The 13,523-nt window shown below is 30.8% G+C and overlaps 1 protein-coding gene across 1 annotated transcript; it reads right to left on the bottom strand.

Annotated features, from left to right (window-relative positions):
* Positions 1-211: 211 nt before the first annotated feature.
* Positions 212-697, bottom strand: LOC134728048 (ankyrin repeat, SAM and basic leucine zipper domain-containing protein 1-like). Its single transcript, XM_063592447.1, has one exon. The coding sequence runs from the start codon at positions 695-697 to the stop codon at positions 212-214; it is 486 nt and encodes a 161-aa protein (XP_063448517.1).
* Between the last annotated feature and the right edge of the window lie 12,826 nt (positions 698-13,523).

The raw sequence follows: 13,523 nt of genomic DNA, 5'->3' as shown, positions 1-13,523 counted from the left end.
TTTAAATGACCAACAGCTTAAAAAGTTGATAAACGCAAATGCAACACGTCAAGTTCTAAACTTGCTTGAATTATTTAATAATTAAAAAAACAAAATCGTAGATTAATAGATAAAAATACAAAGTTCGATAGGTTTTGCTATGAATAGAAATGTCGAAAAGAATCATTTTATAAATATAGTTCACATAATTTCGATATCATTACAGATTTCCCTATTTTCCTAATAGCAACAACTCTACTTCCAAGTGGCCATTTATTCTTGCAAAATGGAGAGGCAACTTGCCCTCTCTGTCACATTTGTTTACATCGGCCGAGCGTTGTAACAATTGTTTTACAATATTAACATGTCCTTGTTGACTCGCCATCCCAAGAGGTGTCAGGCCAATATCATTGCTAATATTTACTATAGCTGAATGTTGCAATAACTCTGTAACAACAAGTTCATGTCCTTCATGGATTGCCCAAAACAGTGGAGAACATTTATCTTTGTCACAGAGGTTAACATCAACAGCATCACGCCCTAGAAGTTCTTTTACAACTTTAATATCGCCGTAATAACTTGCTTCCAACAATGGTGTTTCAAAAATATAGCTGTCATCGCTTGTCGAACGTTTTAACGTTGTTTTTAAATCGTTAGCCTGCATATGCTGACTTGGTTTCTGCAATGTTGATTCTCCATTGGTTTGACTGCAGCTCATATTGTCACCTAAAGTGTCGGAAAAGATAACCAACCATGAGTGAGGGGAGGTTGACGCAATAAAGAGAATAGAATACGGGTAAAAACTAAAACTAAGGGTAACTTATCAACTATAAGAGAAAAACAAAGGAATAACATGAACCCTGAAGTGCAATAAACCCCTCTCCCCCCTAAATAAAAACCCGCCAACATAGAAATGAACTATTTGAATTCAACAGCGTTATTCCTGACTTGGAACAGGACATTTAAAAAAATGTTTATTGAATCTGGTGTAATAGCCCGCTTAATGACAATATTAAATAATATCGCTGAAATAACAACACCAAGAGACAGAAATACAGATCAAACACACAAAATAACTAGTTTTAGCAATCGTTATAACAAAAAATTGGTTGTATGTGTGTCATTTCTGGGCCATTTCTGTGAACATCTGAGTCAGTTTGGTCTCTGGTCGATAGATGTCTCATTTTCGATCCTACTATACATTTTTCAGTTTAAATAAACATGTAACAAAAACACAAATCAATTTTGACATTTTCTGTAACCTTCATTCAATGATTAACACGACTAATGCCACATGATGACAAGGAAAAGTTCGCCCTTTAGTAATGCTGTAGTCCTTTTTAAATTGAATATGTGTCATTTTGGTTTCTTCAATTTTTCTTTTGACCTTGTATTTCTATTGAACTTTTAAAGCTTGTACATTTTGAAATAAGTGGAACTAGTGTGGACAGTAAATTATGCAAATAATACACAGACACTGTACATGTTATGTTTCTACACAGATACTGTACATGTTATGTTTCTACACAGACACTGTAAATGTTATGTTTCTACACAGATACTGTACATCTTATGTTTCTACACAGATACTGTACATCTTATGTTTCTACACAGATACTGTACATGTTATGTTTCTACACAGATACTGTACATGTTATGTTTCTACACAGACACTGTACATGTTATGTTTCTACACAGACACTGTAAATGTTATGTTTCTACACAGATACTGTACATCTTATGTTTCTACACAGATACTGTACATGTTATGTTTCTACACAGATACTGTACATGTTATGTTTCTACACAGATACTGTACATGTTATGTTTCTACACAGATACTGTACATGTTATGTTTCTACACAGATACTGTACATGTTATGTTTCTACACAGATACTGTACATGTTATGTTTCTACACAGACACTGTACATGTTATGTTTCTACACAGACACTGTACATGTTATGTTTCTACACAGATACTGTACATGTTATGTTTCTACACAGATACTGTACATGTTATGTTTCTACACAGATAATGTACATGTTATGTTTCTACACAGACACTGTACATGTTATGTTTCTACACAGATACTGTACATGTTATGTTTCTACACAGACACTGTACATGTTATGTTTCTACACAGATACTGTACATGTTATGTTTCTACACAGACACTGTACATGTTATGTTTCTACACAGATACTGTACATGTTATGTTTCTACACAGATACTGTACATGTTATGTTTCTACACAGATACTGTACATGTTATGTTTCTACACAGATAATGTACATGTTATGTTTCTACACAGACACTGTACATGTTATGTTTCTACACAGATACTGTACATGTTATGTTTCTACACAGACACTGTACATGTTATGTTTCTACACAGATACTGTACATGTTATGTTTTAAATAAGGTAGGGGTAGGAGTCGACACTTGAAGATTTTTTGTTTACCTCTTAGAAGGAGTCTCGACTTAATAAAAAAGTATTTGTCGACAAATAAATAATTTTGAACTAATAAAACTTTGAAAAAAAACAAAAATATGATTTCAGCCATGTTTTCTCCATCAGCTTCTTTAGTTCATAAAGGGACACGTGTGCATGTTTTTTTGTTTGTTTTGAAGTATTCACATCACTTAATTGCACAACACCTGCAATTTAAAACACTACTAAGTACTCCTAATCAATTATCAAGATTGGTAATTTCTTTTGGTATAGAGTTTCTTTGATTATCTGCTGCCTCTGCATTCATAAGGATCGTTCTGTCGGTCATGGTTGAATGTATCGTTCGGTAACCACCAATGCAATTAAAGTTTGTTTGACTCACGAATAATAAAACTAGCATAATTGTACAGCATACTGTCATAACTGTAGTTAATTAAAGGACATAAATTGTATTATGATTCATATAAAGTGAATACTTTGTGAATACAGTTACTCTAACTTTAGTATGTTGAATAAGAATGCGATTATGTCTATACGCTAAAATATCATGGCAATAATAAACATGATTGACCACCATTGTTATAATCATTATTGTACAGGGGGATGGGTATTTATCCATATACATGATAAATTTAATAGCAATATGCGTTATATTATATTTGTATTGCTTTATTAGAGTGTATTCCTGCATATACCTTTAATGTATTGAGGAGGCACTCACAATCGCAAACATTGATGATTTGATTTTTTAGAGAATTTTTAATTAAATCAGTATATTTTAAAAATCGTGATAACACTTGTTTCAAATTTGTCATTTCTGGGCTTTTCGAAGTAAACGATGTGGTTTGGGTTTCACTCATTGTTAAACTTCTGTGTTATGTTGGTGTCTGGTCGATAGCTGTCTTATTTGCAATCCTACCACATCCTGTTTTTTTTATGTATACAGGTAATAAAAACACACATCAGTTTTGATATTTTCTATAAAGAGGGGCGAAAGATACCAGAGAAACAGTCAAACTCGTAGATAAAAAAAAGATTAAGCATTACGAACCCCACCAAAAACAGGGCATGATCTTTGATGCTCTGGAAGGGTAAGCAAATTTTGCTTCCCATTGTGGCACCCCTCGTGTTGCTCATGTTATTACAGGTTAGACTACTCTCATGTATCTAGACCGCGAAAACATGTATTCAGTGTTAAAAACATATTACATTTGCTTTACATTTTAGTAAAAGTTGAAAGACGACAAACACAAATAAATATACAAATCAGTACATAAAAAAATAAAGATTATGCAGAATAGAATACACAAAAGTCTCGTCTCTCGGGAAGTTAAAAAGACCATAGTGTACATCTAAAAGGCGTCATTGCTATAATCTAGTGATACGTTAATCGAGACGGGTTTATGATTGTGGTATATATATATAAGTGGATGTATGTGAACCAACTGCAAATTAATATCAATATCCGGATATATCATGATAGCATATACAATCAAAATCTATAGTTAGATACATTTGCAATATTGACTTTTCTCAGCAAAATATGTATATTCGTATAAGCAAATGATAAGTATGAACGTTATTGTGAATTTTGTTTAATATTTTATATTTTCGACTACGAACATAATTCTCAGAAAATCAAGTTTTGTAAGACGTAAACGATTCTAGAAAATTGAATTATATTTCTAATTTTAAATACCTAAACGTTAACGTCAACCTTTAATATATCTTAATGTGTTTGGGTAACCATGCATTGATTTAAAAATAATAACTTGTGACGTTCCCTTTAAACATCACTTTATACTTAAGTTACTTTTCATCGTAGAAAGTATTTGTATGTTTGGTTATTTATTGCAACTGAACCACCAAATTGAATCGCACTTCATCAAATAATAGTCCCAATTTAATGTGAATATGTATACTGCATTGCTGACAATGTGTACACTATACCGGCGATGATCATTTCAAAATATTCCGACTTATTCTAAAAAAAAAATGTGTGTGTCATTCGTACCAATGAAACCACAAAATTTGGTATTCAACGAATGATAATGAATGAACATTAGTTTCTTACTTACAATACATTGATTGCTGTGTGAATCCACACTTTGACAAAGTTGGATTGACTACATGTAAGTTTGATGTCTATTCTCAAATTGTCATATATTTATATAAAATAATGCCGTTAGTTTTCTCGTTTGAATTGTTTTACATTGTCTTATCGGGGCCTTTTATAGCTGACTATATGCGGTATGGGATTTGTTCATTGTTGAAGGCCGTACGGTGACCTATAATTGTTTGACAATTTTGTTTTTTTGTGGATAGTTTTCTCATTGGCAATCATACCACATCTTCTTTTTTAGATTATATGTATTCCGTTATGTGCAGAAAAGATATACATATTACTGAAGAAAGATCGATAATTTAAAAAGATGTATATCAATTTGAGAATAGACATCAAACTTAGTCAATCGATCTTTCTTCAGTAATATGTATATCTTTTCTGCACATAACGGAATACATATAATATAAAAAAGAAGATGTGGTATGATTGCCAATGAGACAACTATCCACAAAAAAAACAAAATGACACAAACATTAACAATTATAGGTAACCGTACGGCCTTCAACAATGAGCAAATCCCATACCGCATATAGTCAGCTATAAAAAGCCCAGATAAGACAATGTAAAACAATTCAAACGAGAAAACTAACGGCCTTATTTATGTAAAAATATGAACGAAAAATAAATATGTAACACATAAACAAACGACAACCACTAAATTAAAGGCTTCTGATGTATGTTTTATTTTGGCAAAATGAACACACTTTTTAATCGAATCTCTGATATATTGTTCGATCGCTTTTTAAGGAATTGATTAATAGTAAATATAAAAAAAGAAGAGTTGATATGATTGTCAATGAGACTTCCCTTCACAAGAGACCAAATGACACAGTAATTAACAACTATATGTCACCGTACGGCCTTCAAATATGAGAAAATCCCAAACCGCATGGTCGGTTATAAAAAGGCCCCGAAATAGCAAATGTTAAACAGTTCAAACGAGATAAATAATGGCCTAATGTATGTATAAAAATGAACAAAAAAACATCCTAATCTAAACGGATAAAATCACATTTCTAAACAGATGGATTTGATATTAGAAATTGAGAAGTAAACAACAGAATTTATTTAATTACAATACTGCAAATGTGTAACAATACGAAGACATATACACCATTGTACAAGACGAATCACTTGTTGAAATATGTTTTCAACGCATAATAATACACTTCCACGAATAGAACTATTTTTATTTATATGATAATTTTATTCACCTATTGTCATTATGTACGTTATAGTACATTCAAAGTAAATTCGGTGAATCGTTAAGTATAAATGCAGTGACCCTTTAAATTATACTTAGTCCTTACACATTATTGAGATTAGTTACACAATGTACACCTTTTTGTTATCACCTCTTTTAATTCATGTGGTTTAAAACAATAGACATAAAATATCTTTCTACTATACTTCGTTGAAATTATTAAAAAAAAATATTACATATTTTAGATATCTCGTAATAAATTAATTTTTGCTCGTACTTAAAATGTTCTTACATGAATGCATATTTTACTGATTATTTTTTAGTGAAAGCACGTACATAAATTTTTTAATGTATACACATCTAGTAAAAACGTTTTTAAATAAATTGAATGAAATGTTATACGGATTTTGAATAAAAGTAATGTAAAAATCATGATAGTGTCTATTTCCGTGGGGAAAAAAATGGCCAATGTCTTACTGATTTTGTTCCCTGTTTCGAATCGTATACGTACCTTTTTCTAAAAAAATCGCTTTTTGTGACCATAGTATCCGGTCATGTGGACATAACATCAATTTTTCAAGTATCTAAGTTCCAATCCTGAATATGGTTTCATGTTTTATCATGTTTTGTAAAAGAAATATAAAGATAATTGTCTTATAAAGAATAATGAACAAACAGCTCATAATTTATAAAGAATGGATACTAATATCTGCAGATATCCGTGGCCAACCCATTTTGATGCTTACAGAGAATTTCTCAAAATTTTAACATACAACTATACAGTTTAACATATCTTCTGTCTGCTGTCTCATTTGAATCATCTTAAAACACTATCATTTGTCTAATTCAAATCTGTATGTCCCTTAGCTAAATGCGACAAAAAGAAAACTACTGTGGTGAATTCATTTATTTTCGAAAGTAAAAAAAGACATTTCGTCGAATACAAAAATGCGTGTGTTTTGTTTGATAAAAAATTAAAACAAAACACAGAAATTCATTGAAAATGTTAATTATTGTCAAAATCCTCGCGTCTTCTTTTTAGATTAAATTGTCCACTTTTATAACTAGATTACAAGGCTTGGACAGAGAAAACTGATTATTTATTTGTTTTGCAATTTACAATATTCGTCGGGATTCTTTAAGGCATTCAAAGCATTGTGTATCGAACTGTTTAAAAGCTATGTTCCCTTATCACGTTGATATAGGCAGTCATATATTACATAAAAGGCAACAAATAAGAAACACATCGCGTTCTAAATATTTCAATAATAAGCCATACAATCTTTGATTTATCTCCCCGTTTTGTTTTGAATGAACATCCTCTGGTGTATAAAAAAGGCTCTGTTTTGTTTCCCCTAAATTGTCGGAAATTATTAAATCATTCATAATCTTAACATTTTGATGAGTAAAATTTGATTCGAAAAATAAGCCGTCTTTGACAAGAATAAACATAAATTCAGGGTTAATAACAATTTATCTGAATACTATACAAAATGTTTATTTCATTCTTCCTTTAAAAGATTTTAACAACAAACATATCATTTTGTCCAAAATCTAGTAAAAAATGCTGAAATGACAAGATGGTCGTAAAATAAAACTAGATAGATAACAGAAGTTGATCAATTTCAAAACTTATGAATCGATGGAAAATTTAATTAGCGCGACCAATACAAGATTTAGAAATATCAGTACTATAATAATGTCTGCTGAGCGATAGACAGCTAAAAGCATTTGTTTTCCACTTGTCTTTGTATCAATGATAATATGCTAATGTTTTGAACTTAAAGTATTTTTAGGTGACATTACTTAACAGTATATTCAATTTTGATAAACGTAGAATTATAAAAACTAACAAACCTTTTACGCCAAAACCAATATTTTTTTCTTTTTTGTTGATTCAGTTGACAGCTTTTTTCGAATATATATCATCAAACTGTAAGCAAAAAGGTTAAGTGATGTTTTTTTTATAAATAAGACATTTAAATGGAATGTTATCACAAAAGGAATTTTCGATCCGTGACGATTTAATGATATGATCTATAAATTATCATTGTTCATGTTATTTAGCTCTTCGTATTTGTGATAATTTGATATGGAAAACCTTCTAGGAAGTCTATCTATATATATGAATAATTTCAAAACAATACTAGACTATTAAAAATCCATTTAAACAGTACGAGTTACCATTTATTTAGTAACAAAGATGTATAACAAATTAAATAAATTGATACATGACAAGCATACTATATGATCCTTTACATGTAAATACTTCTTTTATATAGTCACCAATTTCACATTAATGGCTTTAAAAAGAGTAATGTGTGTCATTTTTTTCTACTTCATTTTTTCTGTTTGATATTTGAAACCATCTAAATTTGCACTTTCACTTTAATTCCGATCATTTACAATGATCTAATATTTCAAAAATTCTATCAAGCTTTTTTTCTTATTTTGTTTTTATAGATTTGACAAATTTTATATCAACAACAAATTAAAATATACCCATTTCAATAGCATGAGTTACCATTTATTTATTGAAAAAATATCTGTTTTTGATTCATTTTATTCAAATCCATTTGTTCTATTCATATGTGTTCCTCTTGTACTTGTTGTATGCAAGAGTAAAAAGTAGAATTGTCCGATTGTTAACAAACAACAGACACGGCAATAGTATCGTCATATCGCAGATACAATTATATATATGAATATTCCTACGAACAACTATCATTTCTTTTTGACAATGCAGTAAATAGTAAATCTCTACTGTGATGGTGCGTTTTACTTAACGTTGAATTGTGAACTGGAATTGTTATCTGAACATTTATTTGGAAGCTTAACAAGCTATTTATATGGTCTGTATATAAGTATTAATTTTCATTTGTAACTGAGTCTTCGATGCATTTATGTTTTAATACTAGTAGTTGTTATTGACTTTGAACTAGCTGTGAACAACTGCGAGTACTCTCAGATTGGTATTTGAGTGTCTGTTTGTTGTTGGGATATAGGTACCCAGCCACCTAAGTCCTGTTTTTAGATGTATTTATGATTGTATCCAACTGATGAGTTAAGCCTTTTGTAACTGATTTTTATAGTTCTTATGTTGTTCTGTTACACAACCGTCCAAGGTTATAGAAGGTTTGGGATTCCGCTGTCATGTTTAAGCCCTCCATTATCTGTATGTATGTGTCTGTCCTAAGTCAGAAGCCTTTAATTTAGAGGTTGTCATTTGGTGATGTGTTATATATTTCTTTCGCGCCCATTCTTTGTACATTAATAAGGCCGTTATTTTTCTGGAGTGAATAGTTTAACGTTTGTAATTTCAAAGACTTTTTATAACTGACTACGCAGTATATTTTTTTCTAATTATTGAAAGCGATGACCTTTAGTTGTTTTCTTTCTGCGTCATTTGATCTCTTGTGGAAAGCCAGTGATACAATAAGGGGCAAAGACAGTATTATTAAATATAAATCAAATGATCACCAATTCTTTATGTATATTAACATTTAATATTATATATGTAAGTATACACTTTTGAGAGTTATAAAAGGTTTGTTTAGATAAGGTATTATATTTTTTACATCTTCATTCATTACAATCACAAAATTGTTAAACCATGCGGGGAATTATTCAGGTAATTAATATTATCATATGATATTCTGTTTAGAATTTCATTCTTAGCAAACCAAGTTTTTAAAAACGTTTGGAAATTCTAAGAACTAATTTATCTTCCGAACGTATGTATATTCAAATGCAAATTTAAGCTACACCTATTTAGTACTTACTGTGCATAACTGACAAAATTCATGACATTCAACATTTCCTTCTAAACTTTAGTAAAATTAAATCTATGATTCAGTTAGCTTAGAATTAGTTGTATTATACTGTGGCAATACTGCTTAGTAACAATTTTCATTTAGACAAAATTTGAATTGTATATCAAATAATTACATATATTAAATTTTTTACTTTATGTTCGACATGTCGGTAAGGTCTATTTCTAAACATTCTGACTAATTCCTTCGAAAGTTTATAAAACTGGTAGGTTTGGGTTTTTGTTTCCATTTACTTAAATTCCAAAACAAAAGATCATAGCAGTCGTATGGAAAACACATATGATTTATATTTTTTGTAACATTTGTTCAAAAAGCAGACGTGTATTGGGAAGTATCTTACCTCCTATACATTTCTAAGAATTTGATTGTTTAAAGCGTCCGCGTGCTAACCGTGTACATTCAATATTAGGTTATGTATGGGCGGGGCGTTTTCCATACACGGTTAGTAGCGGAGTTACGTCCCTTTGTATAGTAAAGATGGCGTCGACGAGAGGTTATAAACTTTTTGCAAGCACAATTAATGAAAAAAATTATATAAAAAGATTGAATGTGAATGCAGAAATTCACTGAAAGCAAACAGAAAGTGTGCGAATATACTCCTGGAATATCTTCAGGAGAAAGAACAGGATAAAGACTTTAAAAAAATTGATTGTGTCCAACTAAATGAGACTCTGTGTCATTTTTATGTCAGAAAGGGGATGGTGAATGATACAAAGCATCGTCACTGGAGTCCATCAGGCATGACATTAACAGATACCTTACGGCTCCTCCACACAGTAAAACGTTTGATACTGTTAGGGATTCTCTATTTAATGACAGTAACGCAAACTTTAAAATCGTCTGGGCAGAATCGAAACGTTTTGGACTAGGTGACGTTGAACATTTCCCGTAATTAATGAAGTTGATCGTGAAACACTGTATACATCTATGTATCTTTCAGAAGCCTTTAATTCAGAGGTTGTAATTTGGTGATGTGCTATATGTTTTTTCGCGCTAATTTTTTGTACATTAATAAGGCCGTTATTTTTCTAGAGTGAATAGTTTTACGTTTGTAATTTCGGAGACTTTTTATAGCTGACTATGCAGTATATTTTTTTCTAATTATTGAAGGCGATGACCTATAGTTGTTTTCTTTCTGCGTCATTTGATCTCTTTTGGAAAGCCAGTGATACAATAAGGGGCAAAGACAGTATTATTAAATATAAATCAAATGCTCACCAATTCTTTATGTATATTAACATTTAATATTATATATGTAAGTATACACTTTTGAGAGTTATAAAAGGTTTGTTTAAATAAGGTATTATTTTTTTGACATCATCATTCATTATAATCACAAAATTGTTACACCATGCGGGGAATAATACAAGTAATTTATATTATCATATGATATTCTGATTAGATTTCATTCTTAGTAAATCAAGTTTTTAAAAAGTTTGGAAATTCTAGAAACTAATTTATCTTCCCAACGTATGTATATTCAAATGCAAATTTAAGCTACACCTATTTAGTACTCACTGTGAATAATTGACAAAATTCATGACATTCAACATTTCCTTCTAAACTTTAGTAAAATTAAATCTATGGTTCACTTAGCTGGTATAATTAGTTGTCTTATAGTGTGGCAATACTGCTTAGTATCAATTTGCATTCAGACAAAATTTGAATTGTTTATCAAATAATTACAGATATTCAATTTTTTACTTTATGTTCGACATGTCGGTAAAGTCTATTTCTAAACATTCTGACTAATTCCTTCGAAACTGGTAGGTTTGGGTTTTTGTTTCCATTTATTATAATTCCAAAACAAAAGATCATAGCAGTCGTATGGAAAACATATATGCTTTATATTTTTTGTAACATTTGTTCAAAAAGCAGACGTGTATTGGGAAGTATCTTACCTCCTATACATTTCTAAGAATATGCTTGTTTATAGCGTCCGCGTGCTAACCGTGTACATTCAATATTAGGTTATGTATGGGCGGGGCGTTTTCCATTCACGGTTAGTAGTGGAGTTACGTCCCTTTGTATAGTAAAGATGGCGTCGACGAGAGGTTATAAACTTTTTGCAAGCACAATAAATGAAAACAATTATATAAAAAGATTGAATGTGAATGCAGAAATTCACTGAAAGCAAACAGAAAGTGTGCGAATATACTCCGGAAATATCTCCAGGACAAAGAACAGGATGAGGACTTTGAAAAATTTGATTGTGTCCGACTAAATGAGACTCTGTGTCATTTTTATGTCAGAAAGGGGATGGTGAACGATACAAAGCATCGTCACTGGAGTCCATCAGGCATGACATTAACAGATACCTTCTGGCTCCTCCACACAGTAAAACGTTTGATACTGTTAGGGATTCTCTATTTAATGACAGTAACGCAAACTTTAAAACCGTCTGGGCAGAATCGAAACGTTTTGGACTAGGTGACGTTGAACATTTCCCGTTATTAATGAAGTTGATCGTGAAACACTAAATACATCTATGTATCTTTCAGAAGCCTTTAATTCAGAGGTTGTAATTTGGTGATGTGTTACATATTTTTTCGCACTCATTTTTTGTACATTAATAAGGCCGTTATTTTTCTAGAGTGAATAGTTTTACGTTTGTAATTTCGGAAACTTTTTATAACTGACTATGCAGTATATTTTTTTCTAATTATTGAAGGCGATGACCTATAGTTGTTTTCTTTCTGCGTCATTTGATCTCTTTTGGAAATTTCTGTGTGTGTTACGTTTCGGTGTTATGTCGTTGTTCTCCTCTTATATTTAATGCGTTTCCCTCGGTTTTGGTTTGTTGCCCCGATTTTGTTTTTTGTCCATGGATTTATGAGTTTTGGACAGCGGTATACTACTTTTGCCTTTATTTGGAAAGCCAGTGATACAATAAGGGGCAAATACAGTATTATTAAATATAAATCAAATGCTCACCAATTCTTTATGTATATTAACATTTAATATTATATATGTAAGTATACACTTTTGAGAGTTATAAAAGGTTTGGTTAAATAAGGTATTATTTTTTTGACATCATCATTCATTATAATCACAAAATTGTTACACCATGCGGGGAATAATTCAGGTAATTAATATTATCATATGATATTCTGTTTAGAATTTCATTCTTAGTAAACCAAGTTTTTTAAAAACGTTTGGAAATTCTAAGAACTAATTTATCATTCCAACGTATGTATATTCAAATGCAAATTTAAGCTACACCTATTTAGTACTCACTGTGCATAACTGACAAAATTCAGGACATTCAACATTTCCTTCTAAACTTTAGTAAAATTAAATCTATGATTCAGTTAGCTTGTAGAATTAGTTGTCTTATAGTGTGGCAATACTGCTTAGTAACAATTTTCATTCAGACAAAATTTGAATTGTATATCAAATAATTACATATATTCATTTGTTTACTTTATGTTCGACATGTCGGTAAGGTCTATTTCTAAACATTCTCACTAATTCCTTCGAAACTGGTAGGTTTGGGTTTTTGTTTCCATTTATTATAATTCCAAAAACAAAAGATCATAGCAGTCGTATGGAAAACATAATATATGATTTATATTTTTGGTAACATTTGTTCAAAAAGCAGACGGTTATTGAGAAGTATCTTACCTCCTATACATTTCTAGGAATATAATTGTTTAAAGCGTCCGCGTGCTAACCGAGTATATTCAATATAAGGTTATGTAAGGGGCAGGGCGTTTTCCATACACGGTAAGTAGTGGAGTTACGTATCTTTGTATAATAAAGATGGCGTCGACGAGAGGTTCAAAACGTTTTGCAAGCACAACAAATAAAGAAATTGATATAAAAAGATTGAATGTGAATGCAGAAATTCACTGAAAGCAAACAGAAAGTGTGCGAATATACTCCGGGAATATCTTCAGAAGAAAGACCAAGATGAGGACTTTGAA

This window comes from Mytilus trossulus, chromosome 8 (genome assembly GCF_036588685.1).
Source record: "Mytilus trossulus isolate FHL-02 chromosome 8, PNRI_Mtr1.1.1.hap1, whole genome shotgun sequence".
NCBI lineage: Eukaryota > Metazoa > Mollusca > Bivalvia > Mytilida > Mytilidae > Mytilus > Mytilus trossulus.
Note: the sequence above shows the minus strand (reverse complement) of the source record. Positions and strands in the feature narration are given on the sequence as shown.